The sequence below is a fragment of the Pleurodeles waltl genome, chromosome 5 (genome assembly GCF_031143425.1).
Source record: "Pleurodeles waltl isolate 20211129_DDA chromosome 5, aPleWal1.hap1.20221129, whole genome shotgun sequence".
Taxonomy (NCBI): Eukaryota; Metazoa; Chordata; class Amphibia; order Caudata; family Salamandridae; genus Pleurodeles; species Pleurodeles waltl.
The window spans coordinates 522,164,866-522,187,036 of record NC_090444.1 but is presented as its reverse complement, the minus strand read 5'-3'; the positions used below and the strand labels follow the sequence as shown (position 1 = coordinate 522,187,036).

The 22,171-nt window shown below is 44.3% G+C and overlaps 1 protein-coding gene across 3 annotated transcripts in view; it reads right to left on the bottom strand.

The window, feature by feature from the left end:
- The window catches only part of LOC138295807 (bifunctional protein GlmU-like), a 355,648-nt gene that overhangs the window by 30,358 nt on the left and 303,119 nt on the right, over window positions 1-22,171 (bottom strand). For all 3 annotated transcript variants that reach the window (XM_069234348.1, XM_069234349.1, XM_069234350.1), the window contains one exon: window positions 18,725-18,907. In XM_069234348.1, coding sequence (XP_069090449.1) covers window positions 18,725-18,907 — 183 coding nt within the window. The remainder of the gene's footprint in view (window positions 1-18,724; window positions 18,908-22,171) is intronic.

The following is a 22,171-nucleotide window of genomic DNA, read 5'->3' as shown; positions in this document are numbered from 1 at the left end:
GTGGACTCTGGAAGAACAGGACCTGTAAAGAAAGGGACAGAGTCCAGTCCATGACAGAGTACCCAAGACAGGGCAGTAGCCACTACTCGCCCTTCTGTGGATAGAAATCCAGGTCGATGGGGGAGGAAGAAGGTCCACTGTGGAGCCCAGAAGCTGCACAGAAGGCTTTGGAGCCATGCAGATGACGTCCCACGTCAGTCGCTGGGTTGCAGTCAGTGGTCAGGAGGACCACTAACAAGCCTTGGCAAATGCAAGTTAGAGCAGAACAAGAGTTGCAAGGCTGAAGAGGACCAGCAAGGTCCTGGGGACTCGACCCTTGGAGGGGAGTCCAGGCTGATCTTCAGCAGTTGGGAGAGCCAGCAAAAGCTGTCACAGCCCCCACAGGCAACCCACTGGCAGCAGGCACAGTAAGTTGCAGTGAGGCCCAATCAGCACACCTGGAGAGGAGTCCGTTGTCGCTGGAGCAGCAGAGAGGAGACTGGCCTTTGAAGGATAAAGTGCTGGAGACCAAAACTACTTGGAGCCAGAAGATTCCTTGGAGCAGGAGTCAACAAGCCTTGGTTGCTGCAAGAGTTGCAGCGTACAGGGGTACTGTCCTGCAAGGAAAGGCAAGGGCTCACCATCTCCCAAAGTGGACAGAGAGGACCATGGGGACCACTCTGAACCACCACCTGTGTTGCAGGATCCACGCAGTTCCAAAGGAGGGCATATCCACGCAGACAGACGTCCTTGCCTTAGGTGCCTGCAGAAGCAGAGTAGTGACTCCTTCACTCCAAGGGAGATTCATTCTTGCTTCTTGATGCAGCTGAAGTCTTGCCAACCCCAGAGGATGCACAGCTGTGGAAATGTTGCAGTTGCTGGAAGGAGCCAGGGAAACAGTGTTGCAAGGCGAGGTTGTCTCCGGAGTTGCAGTCTTGTTGGTTCCTGAAGTTTCCAGTTGCGGTTCCAGTGGCCAGGAGCAGAAGTCGTCAATGCAGAGGAGTCTTGTATGCTGAATCTGGGGACCCACCCCCAAGGGAGTCCCTAAATAGCCCTAAGAGGGGTTTTGGTCACTTTGCACAGTGACCACCTATCAGAGGGGGTCACTGACATCACCTGCTTGACCTGGCCACTCAGATGCTCCCAGGGGCCTCTGCACATCTTGTTTTCAATATGGCAGAATTAAGTGGCCACCTGGAGAAGCTCTGGGCACCACCCCTGGGGTGGTGATGGACAGGGGAGCGGTCACTCCCCTTTCCTTTGTCCAGTTTCACATCAGAGCAGGGACCGAGGGTCCCTGGACAGGTGCAAACTGGTTTATGCAAGGAGGGCACCAAATGTGCTCTTCAAAGCAAACTGGTGGCTTGGGGAGGCTACCCCTCCCCAGTCTTGTGACACCTATTTCCAAGGGAGAGGGTGTTGCCTCCCTCAAACACAGGAAATCCTTTGTTTTGCTTTCCCCTGCCTGAGCTGGTCAAGCAGCGGGAGGGCAGAAACCTGTCTGAGGGGAAGCAGCAGCATGGGCTGCCCATTAAACCCTGGAAGACTGGTAGGAGCAATACTGGGAGTACTCTAAGGAGCCCCCAGGGTGCATGCAATCATGCCACCAATACTGGCATTAGAGTATTGGGATATGATTCCAACATGTTTGACACCAAACATGCCCAGGTCTGGAGTAACCATTATGCAGCTGGACACCTGTGGCCAGAACATGAGTAAAAGGGCTTCCCCGCACTTATGAAATCCAGTGCATTGGAACTGGAGTTCGTAGGGGCACCTCTGCTCATGCAGGGGTTCCCTCACATGCAGAAACCTGCACCCTGCCTTTTTGGCTTAAAGGGCCTACCATAGGGGTGACTTACAGTGGCCTGGTGTAGTGACCTGTGGTGAAATGGTGCATTCACCTTTTCATGCATGTTGCAATGGCAGGCCTGCAGACACATTTTGAATGGGCTCCCATGGGTGGCATAATATATGCTGCAGCCCATGGGGGACACCTGGTGTCCCAATAGTTTGGTACCTACCCAAGTACCATATACTAGGGACTTATAAAAGGACAAGAGTATGCTAATAGTAGAGTGCACAAACGTCCGAGGTAACCAAATCTGGAGGGAGAGAGCACAATCACTGGGGTCCCGGTTAGCAGGATCTCAGTGAAAAGGGTCTAAGCACACTGACAGCAGGCAAAATGTTGAGGTAATTGTGCCCAAAAGAGGGTACATTCCTACAATAGGCAGTCCTAACAAATAGGGATTTTCATAGGGAAACATAAGTTAAAAAGAAAACAAAAATCACTCCACAGAATGGCACTGGAGAAAGCATTCTATGGAAAACGTGAAAAAACTCAATTTTAAAAAAGTAGTGGGACATAACAGTGTCTCTATGCAGCTTACCGGGAACAATGCAACCTCTATAGCTGACCACCATGTAAAGCAGGTGGGTACAAGTTGCTGGTTGCCCACTGAAAGTTTTTTTCTTATAAGAAAAAAACACCCCAGCTGGCTCAAACTGGGGACCATTAATGACCAGGTCGGATACCAAGAACAGGTCATCATACCACAGCCTTAAAAGCCATGCCAAAATCTTGTGCATGTTTCTTAGGTAGAGTTTGTTGCTTGCCTTTATTCTCTGATCGACCTTTTTCACATAGTTCAATGTTTTTTTTACAAGTTCTGTAAAGTTACTGTCTTGGAAAAAAAGTAAATCATCAGGACTGGCTCCTCAAAACTTCAGACAACTTCTTTCACTTTACGAGGTTTTCAACAATTTAGCATCTAGGTCCACAAGAAATGCCCAGAACCAACACACCCTCGTTAATTCTTCCTGGGAGAGAACGAATTCCCGATTTATGACCTTCTGTATCCGTCAGACTCAATATGGTGGTTTCACAGGGGTTGACAAGGTTTAATGCTTCACAGCACCCAACACCTTAGCATCAGCAGAAGACTAGTGCTACCAGTAATGGGGAAGAAGAGATGAAAACACTCACACTGGCATCTAGCAGATATGCAGGAATACTTCAGTTGAGCATAAAGTCTTCTCTTCAGTTGCATTCAGATTTTCTCTTGGAGTGGGATAAACAGGTTGATTTAAATAGCCAACCGGCCAGACATTGGTGGTGATTTTTAGTTAATTAAAATAAAATTGAGAAACGTTTCACTACCATTTTTAGGTCTTGGCAAGACAGCGCATGCGCTGTCTGAAAGAGACATATTTTGTACAATTCAGTGTGCTTCAGGCCGCCCACTGGCTTACTAATTGTTCATTGCAATGTCGCTCTTGTAGCCTTTGTTCCCGTTTGTTCATGGCATGCATGCATCATGCCTCTTCCTATGTTTGGCCGTCCCCCACAGCATGGACCAAGTACTTGTGTCCATCCACTTCTCCCATTTTAGGAGCTACTTGGTCTTTGTCTTTAAGCACTCCACACAAGTGGTAGTGTTTTCACTCACTCTGTCACCTTCCACCCACCACAATCCTTGTTGCTTCTTTCCCCTCACAGATCATGTTTCTTTATTCCTTCCCTGCACGCGGGGGCCAGCTTAGAATTGAGCAACTACTCATTAACTGATTGGCCAGCAAGTAAAGAATACAATTAAATCACTTGTAACTGCTGAAAAATACTTTTATATTCTACAGCAAACACACACATGGACTCTAAATCGAATGTGTGTTTGATCTGCAGATTGATGGCGTTAAATAATAAACACGATATGAGTATTAAATGTAACTAAGGTTTTACATTTTTAAAACTTTCAGTGTTTGCTGTTTTTTACCACTTTGACCCGTTCTGAATACATGCGCATATGAATGCCTGCAGTAAATATTTCTGGGGAAAACCCACTCCGAGTCACATCCATGTTCATTAGTAAACTTGGCTTCTATCTCGCCTCTTTGTAACAGTGGTTGGATTTATTTTCTCATCATTGCCTGGAGTGCTGCACACCGCTCACTCTACAGAAGACAGCTGCTTGCAAAAAGGTGAAGTAATTAAGCGTGCAGTGCATTGTACGATCACCCTGTAAATGTCCTCATAGGCTCGATTCCGAGTTTTGCATCGCTATTTTAAAATTTTAACCTGTCTTTGTCCCAAAAAAATATTTTAGAATTTCCTTGTTTCCATTTTCTCTTTCAAAACAACTGATCCTCTTTCTGAGCCACAGTGGCTTCTTTGTTAGCTATTCTAATGCCCTGCTTTCGTGATCCATATATGCTCTCAGTGCTTAATTTTCACTCTACTACATAACGCATATCTAAAGGACAATAATAATAACAACGCCAATAGCTCTCGGATTGCTGAGACCTGTTGGCTTTGCCAATGCTTGTTTTAGCAAAGTGAAGTGCCTCCTCTGCGGGTTACACGCAGTGGGACATCAAAACTATCCCAAAGTTCAGGAAAACAAAATGGCAAATCCATGTCTTAGCTGCACAAGTCCTGGCAGCTGGCATACCCAGAGACGTGGAGACTCATTACAGAAGGACCCGCTCTCAAGACCCCGCCAACAATCCAGCCACTAGCGCTCCACCTGTCCAGAGTACAGTGCTTCGTGTTACAGGGGAACCATACACTTTGGCTGGATTCCTAGCGTATTGTAAAGAGCGCCGAGGTGGGGGCGTTGTGTCAGGACCGAGCTTCCTCGAAGGCCCACTTGCTGCTGCAGAACTGAAGTGTCGCCAGCCAGCATGGACCGTCCCCTAACAATCGACTGTTGCAAGGGGGAAGTGAAGTCATGCTGCCCAGTTGTCAGGGAGGTTTCGCAAGGCAGGGGTACCTCACCCCCAACACCCTGACTGGAAGGACCTGTGCACCAGTGTGAATGCAGCAGTATGCCAGGAAGGCTGTCTGTCCCGCCTTCCCCCAATGAGAGCAGTCAAAACCTCGCCTAGCAGTTGCTTCTCGGACAACTGCCTCTTATCGAATTTGTTCACATGTGAGGAAGTCAAGTGTTTCTCCATGCTCCTGAAGCGGGTGCAAGCCCCCACTGTGGTGGAGGCCATACCTTGAGTACGTGCTCTGTAGCCCATTGTTGAGAGTTAGGTATTCCACGAAGGCCCTGTCAACTACCAGAGAGAGGTCTTGCGGCATCTAAGAACGGATTACCGTATTCCAGGAAATAGGCACTCTGGGGCTCCTGCACCTGGCTGTCTCACCTCAAGTACATTTAACCGACCAAATGCTGTGAGTCTACCGTAACCCCACTATGGTAGACTCAGGGGCACAGAGCTCCCAGTGCCTTTGTGGGTTTATTATTACCAACACATATGGGGGACCGCAGCAGATCTTGTGGCTCTGGACTTTGCCATGAGGGAAACAGCACAGGGCTGCACGTGATAAAGGGGTCACCCTTGGACCGGCAGCAGCTAGGGCTTAGTGCAGGACATCTGGGATAAACTGCTTTTAACAGGCGGTGGCAGGAGGAGAAGAGTAGGCCATGGTTAAGGGCTGCACCCCAAAGCCGGTGCAAGTGCAAATGGCCTTGACAAATACACCTTATACGAATGGCGGCACCAGGGCGCCAGACTATGAGTCCTGAGGGAGGATATCATAGCAAAGACCCAATGCCTAACAGGGAGCCTTAATTACGCGTCATCATGGCAGCCATACATGATCTTAGGGGCTCTATTTCACCCCTGGAACCAAAACTGGATGTGGTCACGATTGAGGTCAACCTCCCAAGGAAGGATTTTAGCAAGATGTCGGAGAAGGTGGCTGTGGCCGAAACATGCATCGAGGGGCTGCTAACAATCATAAAATGCCTGGAGAAGGAGGTTCCCTCCCTCACCAAAAAGAGCTTGGAGATGGAGTCTGGACTTGAGGACCAGGAGAAACACTGTGGGAGTACCTGAGGGTATGGAGGGCCCTAGCGCATATCTCTTCAAGGTAGACCTTGTTCTTAACAAACTGAAGCCGAAAAGACTGTCTAACTTCTTCTCGGTGGAACGGGCGCACAGATTGCAAGGCCCTCCTCAAAAACCAAGGGCCCCACCGTGCACGAGTATTGCCTGGGTCCTGAATTACAGAGATCGCGATGCCATGCTGCAAGCAGCCAGGTCTCACAACGACTTACAACTGACAAAGCTGTTATCCGCTTCTTTCCAGATTTCATCCTCCATGTGCAGCGCCAACTGAAACACTTTGAGGAAGTCAAAAAAGCGCTGCTGGCCAAGGAAGTGAAATACATGATGCTGTTTCCAGCTAGGCTCCAAGTGGTGGCGGATGGCAAGACCTGGTACTTTGGGTCACTGGAGAAGGCATGGGACTGGCTGGAGGGATGGAGAGTGGTCGGTAAGAAGCAGGGAGATTGTGCAAAGTCCTAGACCAACGGGACTGGCAGAGCTGAACTGAGCATGCTGAGTGGGAGATGCAAGAGGCATCTCTCCCAGACAGAAGCTTAAATGGTACCAGGTAACAACCCCAGAATTTTACAGACTCTGTACAACACTAACTGCTTGAGAGTACCTCCGCTGATGGGCGTAGACGGAGTGGGGAGCTTAGAAAAGACTCCGCCGCATAGTGACCAAGGTCAAGATAACTCCCCTGCATACAGGGGGTACATCAGACATTCGTCCAACTGACATCCTTTCATCCCCACTGCAAAATGTTTTATATAGGGTGACAGGTGCTCTGCAAGTTGGGGTGACGAGTAGCATTGAACCCACAATGCAGGGTAACAGGGAGGAGGGAGTTGTGGGAATGGGTTTTACTATTTTTGATGAGAGTTCTTTTTTTTGAGCCTCGATCTTGGGCATACTGGGGTTGCAAAGCACTGTTTGGAGAGATGATGATCCTTGAAAGGGATGGGGGTGAAATGCCACTGAGAGTGGATATCTGGCCCCAGCACTGCAATAGTACTTGACTATGACAGGTCCAGCACAGAATTTGACCATAAGGTCCTGGAACGTCAATGGTCTTGGCGGCAAGATCAAGCATACGCTAGTCTTGCAACACATAAGACGCCATGCACCAGATATTATCCTGAACAGGAGACACATCTCCGAAGGAATTATTACAAGGCGCTCAACTGATTTGGCTGTATACTCAGGGTGCATGCCGGATATACCACTGATTCTAGGGGCATAGGAATACTTGTTAAAAAACTTGCAGCCCTCATCCCACACAGGTAATAGCACAATACCAGTGGGCATTTTGTGGCCGTATTGGGAGCCTGGTAGGGAACCACTCGAAACATTTGCTCTTTGTATCTCCCTCCTCACCTACATGAGATGACTTTCCCCAGAGATTGGGGTCCTGTTACTGGGACTACCCCCAGGGATCCCGATCTTAGGGGCGACCTAAACTTAACAATGAACCCTGTAGTAGATAGATCTGGAGGACCCAATAGCAGGGGGGTGGCAGCCCGTTATCCCAATTTGTGAGTGTGCTGGGTATGGTTGACCCATAGAGGGACAGCAACCCCCAGACGAGACAATACACATACTTCTTCACTGCTCACAGGAGCTTCTCCAGGCTAAACTACATTTTCACATTGAGCATCCACGCTTCACAGCTCCGGGAAGCTGTCATCCATGAAAGGGGGATCTCAGATTATTCCCCAGTAGGGGTTCACAATGACGGGCCCCTGAGGGTCTTTTCACTGCCAAGTCATCTAGATGCCTGGAGCCTGCAGGATAAGCATCTGGTGGAAAATCACACCAGGAAATACGTAATCACAGCCCAATGCTGACTGTACAAAGTCTGTGAAAAACCTGGCAAATTACTGGCCTGGCTGGTGCAAAGAGACAGGGAGCTCTCCTGGGTACTTAAGATAGATAACGCAGAGAGTGTGCCACAGACAGCAGGCGCAACCATAGCGGAGGCCTTTGCAAAATACTATGAGGGCCTATATGCCACCATGACAACATTGTCCCAGCGGACTGAGCAGACTACCTTAGGGATATCCATCTCCAGGTACTCCAAGGGGAAGACAGGGATCTAAAGGAGGCAGACATGACGGAAGAAGAAAATGTAGCCCGTGCCCTGAGAGATCTACAATCAGGGAAGGGGGCTGACCAGTATTATTGCCGGCCCATTACAATCGATGTTCCGGGAAGCCTGTGAGAGGGGGTCCCTTCTAGCAGATCAGAGGAACGCAAATATAGTTGTCATACATAAGGCGCACAAGCCCCCAATGGTTCGCAGTTCTTATAGGCCTACTTCATTATTAAATATGGAGACCAAGGTTTTGGCTAAGGTCTTGGTTAACAGACTTCGGAGGGTGCTCGCATCACTCGGACCAGTCAGGCTTTATGCCAGACAGGAGCATGTGGCTTAACCTTCAGCACCTGTATGGGGTGCTTCACATGACAGCTGACCCGCGGGCAGAGCAAATGGTCCTGATGGCATTGGATGCCAAAATCGGTTGACTCCTTGGAGTAGGAATACATGTTTGCCATTCTGGATAGACTTGGAGTTGGGCTACGGTGCCGCACCTGGGTTAAATTGGTATACGCCTCCTCCATGGTACGAGTTGTCAATGGTGTGATATCGCAGGAGATTTGAGTACAGAGGGGGTACCCGCCAGGGTTGCCCCTTATCCTCCATGCTTTTTGCCCTGGCGTCATAGCCATTGGCATCAGGATTCATCAGGACCCTCTGGCTAGGGGGATACAAGCTCCACGGGGTAAGAGCGTATTTCATTGTACGCCGACAATATACTGCTCTATGTATCGCAACTCTCCTTTAATATCGGCAGGCGCATGCAAATATTCTGAATTTTTGGAGACCACTCTGGATATACCATAAACTGCTTGAAGTCGGTTGTTTTTACCCTCTCGTGCAAAAGGCTTCACCTCCCCCAGGATTGCGAGGCACCAGTAGGCACAATGGGCTTTTGATATATGGGCATCTGCATAACCCGGAATCCCCAAGAATTTTTTAATAGAAGCTTAACTCCCCAACTGGCGAGACTCAAGAGAGATGTTACCCACTGGCATAGCCTTCCATTGACCCTAATGGGCAAGGCTGCTTTCTATAAAATGATGAGCCTATCACGATTCTTGTACATCATGCAGAACACACCTTACTATATCCCACAGGGAGTGTTTAGGAAAATAGACTCAGAGGTACGCAGGCTCATGTGGAACCGAGGTGCTCCGAGGATTGCCTTAGCCAAATTTCTGAAGGGGGTCTATGACGGGGGACTGGAAATTCCAGACATCCAAAAATACTATTGGGCCTCACACCTCATGATACTCAATGAATGGATATTCGCCGACCAACAGGCTCCAGCCTATATACTTGACAGGCATGTGATGGGCAGGGGCAGACACGAAGCCTTACTGCATGATACAAGGTGAGAAAAAAACCTTACCACATCACACATTGGCGGCAGTCAGGGCCTGGAAGGATGCAAACAAGTGCCTGGGGTGGGCAGGGAAACTCACCGGCCTTTCCCCACTCTGGTATAGTGACTAACTGGCAGAGGTGCGAGGATTGCAAGGGTTTCAGAAGTGGGAATTGATAGGCATAGAACACCTGGAAGACATGTGGAGGGGGCAGGCCATTATTAGTTTTGAGACTCTTAGGGAAGAATACAACCTTGCTAACACTGAACGCTATTGATATTTACAGTTGGGACATGCCGTAAGGAGGCACATCCAGGAAGGAGAACAGTTGCCAGAGACCGCCCCCCTGGAAGACAAGATCCTGACTGAACTAATTCCAAAACAGGGAATCTCGGTGATCTATAGGAAACTAATAAATAACTCTTTGGACCTGTTGAGTAAATCGAGGGAGACATGGGAGGACGATCTGGGAACCTTGGGAGAAGACGAATGGGAGGAAGCCCTCGAGGCCCCAAGAAAATAGCCATGAGTGCCAGGTTCAGACTGGTTCAGTTAAAGATTCTGCATAGATCGTACTATTCTCGTACACTTCTACATAAAATTGGAAAGGCGGCGAGTCCATTATGCTTGAGAGGCTGTAATGAAGAGGGCACATTCATACATACACTCTGGGGGTGTCCCGTGATATGGGAAAATTGTTACAGCATAGCTCTGGAGATGTCACAGATCACCACACTTGAGATACCTATGGATCATAAATGGTTCCAACTGGGGATTTCGGGAGAAAACACATGGCCCAGACAGCAGAGAATCTGGTTGAGACTGGCACTGGGGGTAGCCAAACGCAATATAGTGAGAGCCTGGGGAGGCACTGCCACCCCTCAATTGATAGACTCGCAGCTCGATCTGGACTGGTACCAGAGAGCTGAGAAAACTATATACATAAAGGAAGGAGATGCCCCAAAAAATGGGAAAAAGTATGGGGGGCCTGGGCATCTGTTAGAGGTGGGGGAGTGGAAGTGAGCTACAGGGGAGTCCTGAGAATGGAGACTAAGGCTTGGGAGGAGTTTTCCTTCAATGATGAAGTGGCCGTAAAAGCACCATGAATGTTTGCTGGTATATTTCTTGGCGTCATGCAAAGTGTTCTGGATTGCTAAATATGTACTCTAAATGCTCTACTGTATATAACAGTGTGAACCCTGTACTTAGGATAATAATAAAAAGATTCAATAAAAAAAATTGGCATTCCCATATCAAGGAAATAGAAGAAGAAGTACAATTATTGAGATTCTGGGATTTATTTTGACTGTGTAAAGAACACAACTAAAGACTGAACAATGTGGTTATACAAAAATGGAAGAATCTTCTCATTTCCTGTTATATTTTAAGCATTTTGCATATAACTGCACGGGTTGCGTCAATAACGAGCCCTGGTTATCTCCAAATTGAACATATAATTTGCCTGTATCATCCAAGATAACAGAGGCTAATGAGTTTGCTAATATAGCAACATTTTGGCCTTGAGAGGGTTAACAACCCCGCTACCACGCCGGAGATGTGCACCAGTCCAACATGGCGAACTTTGAGTCCTTCAACTAAAGCTCTCCCGCAGTTCCTGTTCTTAAGTGAAGCAGACCATGAACCTAGACATAATGCGAGGACAGGCAACATCAAGAAGTCAAGTAACTACCTATTGTGGACAATTCAAACAGCCATCAAGACATAGAAAACAAATGCAGTTACTTCATGAGAAGGTTACTTGTTTTACGTAGCTCTTCCTTTCAGCCCTCGCATGATATTCCTTTCATTAATGTTTCGCAATTTCTTTGTTCCTTCTTCAACCCCCTCCGTCAATGCTCTTTTTCTACACTGATTCGTTCTTTCTGGTCAAGTGGTGATTGAACAGTGTAATGGCAATGATGGGGAAGAGTTCTGTAAATGAGTTTCCAAAAGGCTTTAAGAGAAGAGAACCGAGAGAAATTACAATTGCTTCGCTTTCTGATACAATGAGCAATAGTGCATTTACCGAACCCAGTAATTTATGTGCCAAATAGAGGGCAAAGTTATGCAGTAGCAGTTTAATCGGGGTGCTGCATTTACCACAGTAAAATTAGCATGCAGACAGAATTAAAATGCATTGTGACGGTGCATAGGGATGATCAGAAACATTCTGGGTGGTATGGTCCTTGCCATTTAGAAAAATTCAGTCCCAAACCGACAAAAAAAAAAAACATTAAAGGTGTCAAGATGACTCAATCTCAATAACTCTATAATGTTCATTTTTTTATTGGAAACCAAACACAGTACTTAGATTTGAGCGGGATCCAGCAATGAGACATATCCATGTCAGCAGACAACAACGACTAAGGTTAGCCCTAATTTTTCAAGATAATACAGCCACTGAAATGTTGGCTATAGTCCAATGTCTAGTTGGGCAGAATGGTGGTGACCAGGTGGACCAGAGCATGGCTCTTGTTAGGTTTTGCCTACAGTGCACTTGCGCTGCCAGCGAAAGCTATTCTTGCAACAAATTGCCAACAGGGGTGTAGCTTCGGTGGGGAGGAGTTTGGGATGTTACACCCCTCTAATAATTATATTTCCTGGCAAATAGTCGAGTACAGGTACTTTCAGATGGATATGGTCAGTTGTCTGTCAGATTTCACCAGGAAATGTTTACTTAAACACAGACAAAAACACTGAAAAAAGCTCACAGACCTGCTCCCTCTCTGCTTTGAAAGTAATCAAAAACGTTGGTTATTTTACAAAATGTTGTGTTTTCTCTCACTTACTACCCTCTGCCAAGCCATATTCATCTCCCTTTCCAGGGCCCCTTTAACCCCTCTCATGTGCCATGCTTGTCATAGAATGCATTTTAACATTGTATGCCAGCGGGATTGTTGGAAAACCTCAAGCTCACATCCCTCCAATTGTACTGACCAAGCTATGCTCTTGATTGACAAAGCCAATACATTTTGCATAGGCAAACCCTATTGGCTTTGCCAATGCTTTTTTTTTTTTAACTAATAAACAATGCTGTGTACATGGGCAGCCAGGTGATACAAAAAACCCATGCCTCATGGGTGAAAGTTATTTCAACATTTAACTGAAAAAACACCACATTACCCTTCGGTTGTCATATGGGGTGTGAAGTGTGATTAAAAGTGACAATCCATGCTCTCCACCTTAGTTAACAGAAAACAGTACCATTCCATTTTTAAGAAATACCATCCAGGAAATGAGGAGTCATTCCAAAATAGAGCAGCTTATACTGATTCAGTTTGCAGGAGCATACTCATTCAGAAAGATGGAACAAAACGTTATTGAAAAAATTCTGATGGTTATTTAAGAACAATAAATCCTGCATCCTTTACCCCACCAGATGCTCGAAAAGCATTTCAGTGACAATTTTATCTTAAGGCCTGGGACTCTGCTAAATGAACGACCAGTGCTGGTTGCCGAATAAGTCTGCTACTGGAAACTGCAAAGAACCAATGTACTGAGTTGTATGAGATTCTAGGCCTACAACTTATTTCACCAACATTGACTTATGAAACAGCACCACAACACCTTCACCATGAAAAGGTTTGGAATATTTATGTGAGGAGAGTGCTGTTAAACCTGACTGGGCAGTATCAGGATCTGACTGTGGCTTCTCAGGCTAAAAGGGTATCAGGTATATGTTTTGGGTTATTTAAAACGCTGCAGCATGAACATTATTAGGTGTGCCGAGAAGGAACTTCACACGCCCAGCACCAGCAGAACCTTACTGGCTGCCGATTGAAAGAGGAATTGAATTTAAAGCCTTATGTTTTGTCCACAGGTTGAAGTACTCAGCAGGTACACATATCCTCCAGCATCTCATCACTCCACACAGGGCCCCCAAAGTGTTAAGGTCAAATGATCTCTCCCTTCTCGATGTCCCTAGAATTAAGAGAGACAGAGGAGGGGGTTGCTCATTTGCATACAGTGCTGCCAAACTGTGAAATACTCACCCAAGCTCAGGTCAAACAGCAACCTAACAGGCTTAAGAAAGCAACTAAAAACACATCTCTTTGCATACGTTCTGGACAACAGCTTTATCCAACTCTGTGTTTTATTGTGCTTCACTATCAGTGCTGGGATGCCCATTATTGGGTAGCTGATCGCGCTTTATCAGAGGAGTTAGCATAACATAACAAAGATGATTAATACATTGAAGCATAATGACTATGTGACACAAAGCCCCCCGTAGGTGCTTGAAAAGTAATTCACTGACAACAAGGCTCACTGCATGCATTCACGTGCTATAAAAGCCATGCAGGATTGCAGCTGTGTCTAATAAGCAGCTGTGCTGGTTTGCTGAAGGAGTGTGCTGCTGGAAACACTGAGTGGAACTATTTGTGCTTGTTGCTGTCCTGCCAAGTGGTTAATGTGATCCTGTGATGAAGGAAACAAGGTCTTGATATCTTGGTTTGGGGTAGGTATGGTTTTCATCTGAGTGAAAGGACTTTTGTATTGAATGGTTCTCAGGAACTCTTCTTCAGGTTCATTGTAATTGCTAAGTAATTGCTCCATAAAATTAAAGCTGTGGTAATGGAGATGCTTCTGCCATGTTCCCGGTAGACATTTTTTGAGGTTAGGTTTTTAGCATTTAGTACTGTGTTTCTGGCTTACAACTGGGTATTTCCTACTCTAGAGGCTGCAAATTAATATTTCAATTCCAAGTTTCATCACCTGCAATTCTGCCCTTTGGCATCCATCTCACATCCAGGTGTATCCCAGTATAGCTCTATTGTTTGTTGCACGTGTTATTCGTAGTTTCGGCTTCTAATGGGTACACAGAGGTTCAATTTAGTTCACTTTTTCCATCAAGGTGGCAACATTTTTAGATGCCAATCAATGGTTCAAATAGTACATCAGAGAGATACTGAGGCCCTTGACCATTGATAGGATAGTATTTGCAGCCAGCAAACTCTCATATTTAGTTAGACCCCAGCTTGGCAACTGTACGGATAAAGCTAGAAAAATCAGAGTATCTCTATTGAGATAAGTACACAACCAGCAAAGAATTGAGAAATGAATTGGGGCAGCACTCTTGGTCCCATCTCTGTTGTAGAGTGTTTCTCTTTAGAGCTCAATCCCCTTTTACATGGGATGGAACAGAAGTCAACATTCCCTGGGCATTGCCTCCTTTTTTCAGCAGTAGAATCCTTCCAGCATCTAAGATGGGGCATGAACATGAAAACCACACAGTCTCCTCAAGAAATCTAGTTCTATTTTCTGATAGGGGTATTCTTGCCCAAAAGCGGAGAATAGGAACTGCAGAGCCAAGGTCTGCACCGGCACATTGTCACCACCTTTAAGTACACCAGCATTGTGTGTAGGTTTTCTTTCCCTTAATAGAAAGTAGTGTTGTTTTCATAGGTACCAATCTTATGGGAGATCCAGTTTACCATCCCCAGATTATGCAGCCCTACAATGGAACAATAAATGAGCAGATGAGAAGAACCAACCATCCTAATAATAAAAAAGTTGGTATCAGGCCTGCTACACCTCAATGACAAGAAGTAAATTGCACTTCATTGAATGTGATGTAGTCTAAATTGTGGTCCCTTGTGTCACTAAAATCATCAAAATGTGACAGTTTATGCCTTATGTTTATCAGGCACGAATTGTTTAAACATAGAAGCTGCACTGACACACTTTAAATGTGTATTTGTTTACACTGCAAAGTTCAACTTCGATGGTATTTGAATTATGTCACATTAGGAGGATTAAATCAATGATTAAATCAATGTTATAATGTAATTTAGACTCTATACTAATGTAATATGTTGAAACGATATTGAATTACTAATGATTAATTAAAAAGGTGTGCAAACATGAAAGAAATGTACTTCTCTGTCATATCTAATCAAATGCACTGATAAAGTTATCTCTTTAAAAATGAAGGCAGTATTAATAATGATGAATTCATAAGTTTGCGTATTACATGTCTTTTATTAAAATGTATTAATGACATGTATTGCTGTAATTTTCTTGAGTTAACATAACTGATGCCTATTGAAGTTGTATTTTGTGACTGTGCAGGAAATGCTGGTCCATTAATTAACTTGAGTTTTCTTTCAGACTACGTTCCCATTAGGAGACTAGATTTTGGTAATAGGCCCTATTTTTTAGACGTAGAGCAAATGTATCATAGTGTCCTTAAAAGCAGGAAATTGTTTAACATGGACTGTTATAGCATACAATTGTTTCAAACTTGCGTGGAGTTACATGGATAGAAGATGTTCCCATGACAGACTTGGGAAAAGACGTGGATATTTCAACTTGGAGTCCTGTGATCGATTACTATTAGATGATGCTCCTTCAACGTGACATGGCTTGATACCTTTGGTGAATTAGAATGCTTTATGAACGTTGATATACTGTTGACCAGTAGGAATTTGGTCAGATCTCCAAAGTCCCAGAAACTTTGCTGCTGATGAAGAATCCCTGTATGCAGTGAGCTTTGGGGAGGGATCTTCCTCTCTGCCTTTGCCCCTTTGAGACTTAGAAATCTTTACCTAAAACCCTTCAGAAGACTCTTGGTCGAGGTTCTGACATGCTGACTGACACTTTTCCTTTTTCCTATCTTGTGCCCACTTTAGCTAGTAGCTTGCATCCTAAGATTATCTTTTTTCAAATTATGTTTGCCCTTTTTGTCTTTTGCCAACGTGTTTTCTGTCCCACACGTGTATTTCCCTGATTTGGTTCGTTGTAGGGTTTCCCTGTGCCCAGCTAAAATTATGGCTCGGTTAAATTGACTTGAATGATATTTCTTTTAATGATCAGTATTGTCCTTCTTGAATGTTTAGTTTTGTTCATTTTAGTCTGCCTAAAGTTTTTTTGTCGCCTTGGGCAACCTTTGGTGATTATGTATCTTTATAACTTGGTCTTGCGAATTGTTTACATGATTTTGTGCTTGTGTTTGTAATAAATCCCTCAACTTTATTTCCCACTTTCCTTCCCTAGCCACATTGGTCATGGTGTTTAAATTTATTAGGTTTGTATTGAAATTGTGTTAGTGGTTCTACCACACCACTTACTCGGTCCAAAGATCCATCAACCTCGAAGGCTATCAATTCCTGCAAAGGATGAACATGCTCCAGCAAATGTGATGCCATGCACTTTTATGATAATGTCCATGGTATACTGTTAAAAGGGACTTGCTCTCTGACAAATAACAAAATAACCCAACAAGAAAGATGCTCGGTATAGATGATATAATCATGCAGGGCTGTGTTTCCCAAACTGTGGCTTAGGGGCCAATTTATGCTGGGTTCAAAAGTCCAAGGCAATAAATACAGATGCCTTCATATTCTGTATTCATCTTGTCACATTTGCTTTCTTACTGTTTGACATGGGGACTGATGTTTACAAATTACTCTCACTTTGCAGTCAGAGGAAGAAAAGTAAAATGGATTATATGACAATCATATTGGGGTAGAGGGAGTGTAAAAGAAAAGGCTTCAGGATGTTTTGTAACACAACAAAATGTAAATAACTGTAAATGAACTGCTCACATTCAGCAGTTACAAAAGCAAAAATGAAGCACATTTTTGTAATAATGTGGTGTGATGAAAACTAAAGTTTTATTAGGATTAGAACAAATCAAGACACCTTACTTGGTGATGCACAAATATTTATTCACTGAAACCCAATTTCTACACATCATCATTTGTGTGCAGTATTGGTTTATCACTAAAGCGTTATGACTGCAATGAAAAATGTGCTGTATGTTAATAACAGTGTGCTATCACACGATGTTTGACTTTCAAAATATGTTTAAATTTTTTTATTTTTTTTAAATCACCCACCTCATCCATTAAAGTTGGGTGGGTCATGAAAAACTTGTTCTAAAAATTATGCAGTGCTTCTAAAAAGTTAGGGAAATTCTCATTGAGGAAGATGTACTTCCTCATTTCTGCACTAAGGATAAGTTAACTACTGCAACCATCATTCATTTAAGTTTAATCCATGGATTTGAATGAACCTAGTTATGAGAGGTAAATGCTATCAGGTAAAGTGATATGCCAAAGTGGAGCTATTACTGCAAAATATTTATAAATATCATATAGAGACTGTTTAATTCAGTTATCAACTCTCCTGTAAAATTATGTTAAACCAGCATATATATAATTCCTAAACAAAATTATTTGTCTCTTATGAGCTTTTGGCCCTCATTAAAATAAAGTTGGACAGTATATTTACACAAGTATCGGCTAAGAAAACATTGGAATAGACCAGCAGTCATCCAAGTCAGAACATATCCACCAATTTGACAACTGCAAGATGCTGTAACTTAGGATAAACACAAGAAAATCACGGATTCAAAGCATTGTGGTACACAAGGGACAAGTGAACTAGCCAACATTAACAAGTATTAGACATCATAGCCCCCCATGCACTCGCCTCCAGCAACTACATTCTCCTCTGTGACCTCAACTTCCATTTCAACGACCACAACACCTCATCACTACTCGAGAACTTGGACACTATCGGGCTCAAGCAACTGGTCACCTCACCAATGCACACTGACGGACACACCCTCAACTCAATTTTTTTCCGCCAGCAGCAACATCATCGACTCAACCCCACTACACTAGACCGACCACCACTGCATCCACTTCTCCATCCCCACAGCGCACACTCACACAACGCACCCCTCCCACAGAAAATGGAACCAGACCTCGGAGGGGCAACTCATCAACCCTGAAAGCTGGGAAGATGGTGATTTTACCACTGCAAAACCTTTGTTGATGCCATTTTCAGGAGAAAAAACACACGCCTTCTTCTGCAGCCCTTTTTTCCCATTTTTTTTTTTTAAACAAAGTTTTCGCTGTATTTTGGCTAATTTCTTGGTCTCCTTCAGGGGAACCCACAAAGTCTGGGTACCGCTAGAATCCCTAGGATGTTGGGGAAAAAGGGCATGGGTAGCTTATGTGGAGAAAAAGATATGAGGGCCTAAGTGCAAACTGCCCAAAATAGCCAAAAAAAAGGCTTGGCACAGGAGGAGAAAAGGCCTGGCAGGGAAGGGGTTAAAAAGACATACGTTTTGCTTTCCTAACTGGATTCCATAGGTGTAAGCATACTGAATGTGCTCCTGCAAGTGTTCATTTGACAGTCGTGTTCATTCCTCATTTTCCAGGAAGTTGAGGTTTCAAAGCGTCAGTCCACGTATGCATTGAGATTAAGATGGGTTTGCACAAAGATGACAGATACCTACTGCGGAAGTGTGTTTTCCCTGCAGTAATTGCAGAGAAAGGCAGAGGGAACGTTTTTTTGGAAAATCTTGGAGTGACACTGATGCATTTTAATTAGATAATTAGGCAGAGAGCATTCCTATAGAAGCACTCTAGTAAGACCTGCTCTTTCTCTCTCGCGCGCGCTCATTTTAAGACTACGACGCTACCAGGGCTCGAGCACCCCCGTCAGGTACCTCATTAGTATTCGTAGCAGTGAAGTTCGCCAGTCTGAGTGTTGCTTTGGTGACGCTGCCTACACAAGTGATGACAAACGGAGCTTGCAGCTTCTTATCCTTAACAAATTTCAACAAAGCGGTGACAATCTCTTCCCCTGGTCCCAGGCGGAGGGCATAAACAGCGAGGGCGCTGGGTCCGTCCTGCGTGAAAACACAACACAAAATACTTAAAGCTTGTATTTTTTGCTTCGCATAGACAGCCTGCTTTTCAGCTTGGCGCGTTATTTTAGCACCAACAATGTATATAACATTGAATAAAAATATAGAGCTCACGTTGTTTGGGAATAAACTATATTTGTGCATACTTGCACATATGAGTTTGGAACAATAGCTTGGATTCGTGTTGGTAGAATGATAATTATTCGTACAAACTACAATGGAGCGAGAATACAAGGAGAAGTGCATAGATGAGAGACCTTAACCAGAGCAGGTATCTGAAAAATCAATAGTCAACGAATAATCTCTGAAGTCTGGACTTAATATTTAAGTAAATTTGCCTTTCAAAAAGTGAGAACCACTGATGAGAGGATAAGGATATGTGTGTGTATTCCAGGCAGGGAGCTCAGGGTGTAGAGGCAGAACTGGATCAATAAAATGTAAAATACAAAGCCAAAAGGAGCAGTAAAGGGAGTAAAGTAAAGAAGGTTTAATACAGGAAGAAAAATCGCAGAAACTGTTAAAACAAGCACTGGCACAGCCAATAGATAATGCATTTTGAACCTTTTTGTCAGTTGCTTTTGGTGGTGCTGTACGTTATTGAAAAAATAAAAAAGGCACATAGGTGGTCGCATCATTCCAGAGACATGACGAAGAGTCAGAATGCATGCAGAATGACACATGCACTATTTGCTTTCTTTTTTTTTATTTACAGAAACAAGATGGAGGACACCACTTGAACGGTATATAAGACAATAATAATGTTTCTATCGCAAAAGCGCCAATTAGAAAAAATAAGGACCACATGTGTTGCAAGGTGAAGAAGGTGGAAAAGCAGAACGTGCAGGATGGGGGAGAAGCATAAGAGGAAGATAATACCACAGAAGCATATGAGCAGGAGAAAGCAACATGGAACAGAGGGTAGGGGAATGAAGCGCACAGATGAATGAAAGTAGCATGGTGGGGGGAAAACACAGGGTGGAGAAAGTTACACGGGCAGGGAAGCAGAGAGAAGTACACAAGGGAGTGTTATGTATTTTATTATAAAGTTCACAAGTAATAGCTAGGAGCTGAATGAATGTGATGACTTAGAAGAGAATGTCGATGGGGCTGGAATGTTTGTACTTGAAAAGGAAGGAGAGCGTTGACAGCCAGAAGCGGATGTTTTGGCCTTACTGGAGATGTATCTTGAATAAAAGGAGAAATTAAAGACTGGTCTGGAGTATTTAACAGGGAGACAGCTGGAAAATACACACACTCGTAGAGTACTTACGTAAAAAGAAATGAAAGAGCAGCGTGGGGGAAGAACACGGATGAGAGAGAAAACAGTGCAGGAGGGGGAAGCGAAACACACAAAACAGACAGCTGGAAAACATAAGCATTCATGTGCCGTGTTTGAGCAAAAAGTACTTCCCTAAAATGAGCAGCTGAAGGACACAAGTAATGAGACCATGCTCTGTAGGATGGACAAACACAAGATGGATTAGGCAAGCCATCAAACAACAAGAACACAAATGAGTGACAATAAAGCCAACCAATGATAAGCAAAGGGTGTCTTTAAGCCCACTGTAAGTTTTTGGGAAGCTGACAGTATGTCTTTTGCTCTACTGTCTGGAAGCCTCGTCCTAAAAGGAGTTGTCAGAAAAAGGCAGATAACATGAAACAGTTCAGTAGAGCCAGATTGGAAGTGTCTTTGGGAAAGAAGAGATTGAAGATCATTCTTGAACAATACTAGAGACGCAGTGGTGTGAAAACCCCTGGCTTTAAATTAAATATCATCAATTATGTATGAATCACACAATAGCACAGGATTTACCCAAACTGTGTCCCAAAGCACATCAACCCTTCATACTAATATACAGACTGTAGTTCACCCTTAGTTCAATGGCGCCACTGCGTTATCTAGTGAATGTAGGTTAACAAGGGTATCATCAATGGCGGCCCACTGGTAAATATGCCAGCACCACCAATTCATTCCACATAGGCTACTTAACAAAACTTCAGATGTAATAAGCTGTGATTATAATTGACCTGAACGGATCATGGGCAGAGGGGGAGCAGAAGGTAGTCCTGGCAAGTTCTCTCACAGCAGCCCTCTTCAACAAGTATGCACAGCCCTGCCAAGTTTCACAGGTCCATGGGTGTCTAGGTGCTCCAGTCCAGGTTATTTCTTTCCATTTTGGGACTTGAAGTTTTGCTTTTCACATTATATAACGAGAACTTCAAGTCCCAGAATGCAATGAAAAACCTAGCCTAGAGGATCTGGCCAAGAATGGACTTGGGAAACTTGGTAGCTAGGTGTGCACAAAATAAAAGTGCTCACATGTTTTTAACATTGGTCTTAGTGACCGTGCAGCCCAGGGGTCACGTCTAGTAGCAAGAAGCATGGTAATGAGGTTCACCTGTCTACCAAGGGCCAGCGTGGTCCTGTCACAGACCCCATTAGCATAAATATTAATTTTTTTGTAAGTTATGGATTGGCCTGCCTGGTACGACTACCATGCTCTCCTCAGTCCCTGTCTGAGCAGTCTCTGTGCCTGACCCTGCACATATCGTAGGGTACAACAATGTAGCCACATTTTACAGGAGTGTGCACATTAAAACAGCTACAATGAAAAAAAAACATCAGGGCGGGCAGCAGTTAACTTTCAAACATAGTGCAGCGCTTCCCTTTTTTATTTACAGCTTTTTTCTGTGACCCTCAGTGACTGAACCAACCACCAGGGCTACGAGGCTCCTGGGGGTTTGCCTACTTGGGAAAAGGCGATCTGGCCATGGAAGAATCAGATCCTGACTAGTGAACAGATGTAAGGTTCATGAATACTGTAAATCTATGGAGACAACCAGTCATACTTGGGCTGCCTTGGTGTGGGCTGTCTGCACTTTCACTTTTCTAATTCTCAGGCCATTATTAACAAAGATTGGGTCCCTGATTACACTAAAAAGAAGTTCCCATGTTACAGCATGTCCGGAGGATAGGATGTTTTATCATAGTGTCCATAATTAAAACATAAAGGAAGCTGGAACAGTGCTAACTATCTGTGTTTTAGGATGTGTTAACTTGTCCACACTTCTGTCTAGAAAAGTCTTAGAAACTCGAGAAATTTGTTGAAGTGTAAGCCTTCATTGTACCTCGACACCCAAGAATGTTACTGTTTGTTAATGCTACATGTAATAGAACATTTTATGGCTCAGCAAATTCGATAGAAAAAAAATTGTGTATGGTTTCTGTTATAGGCCATTATCACG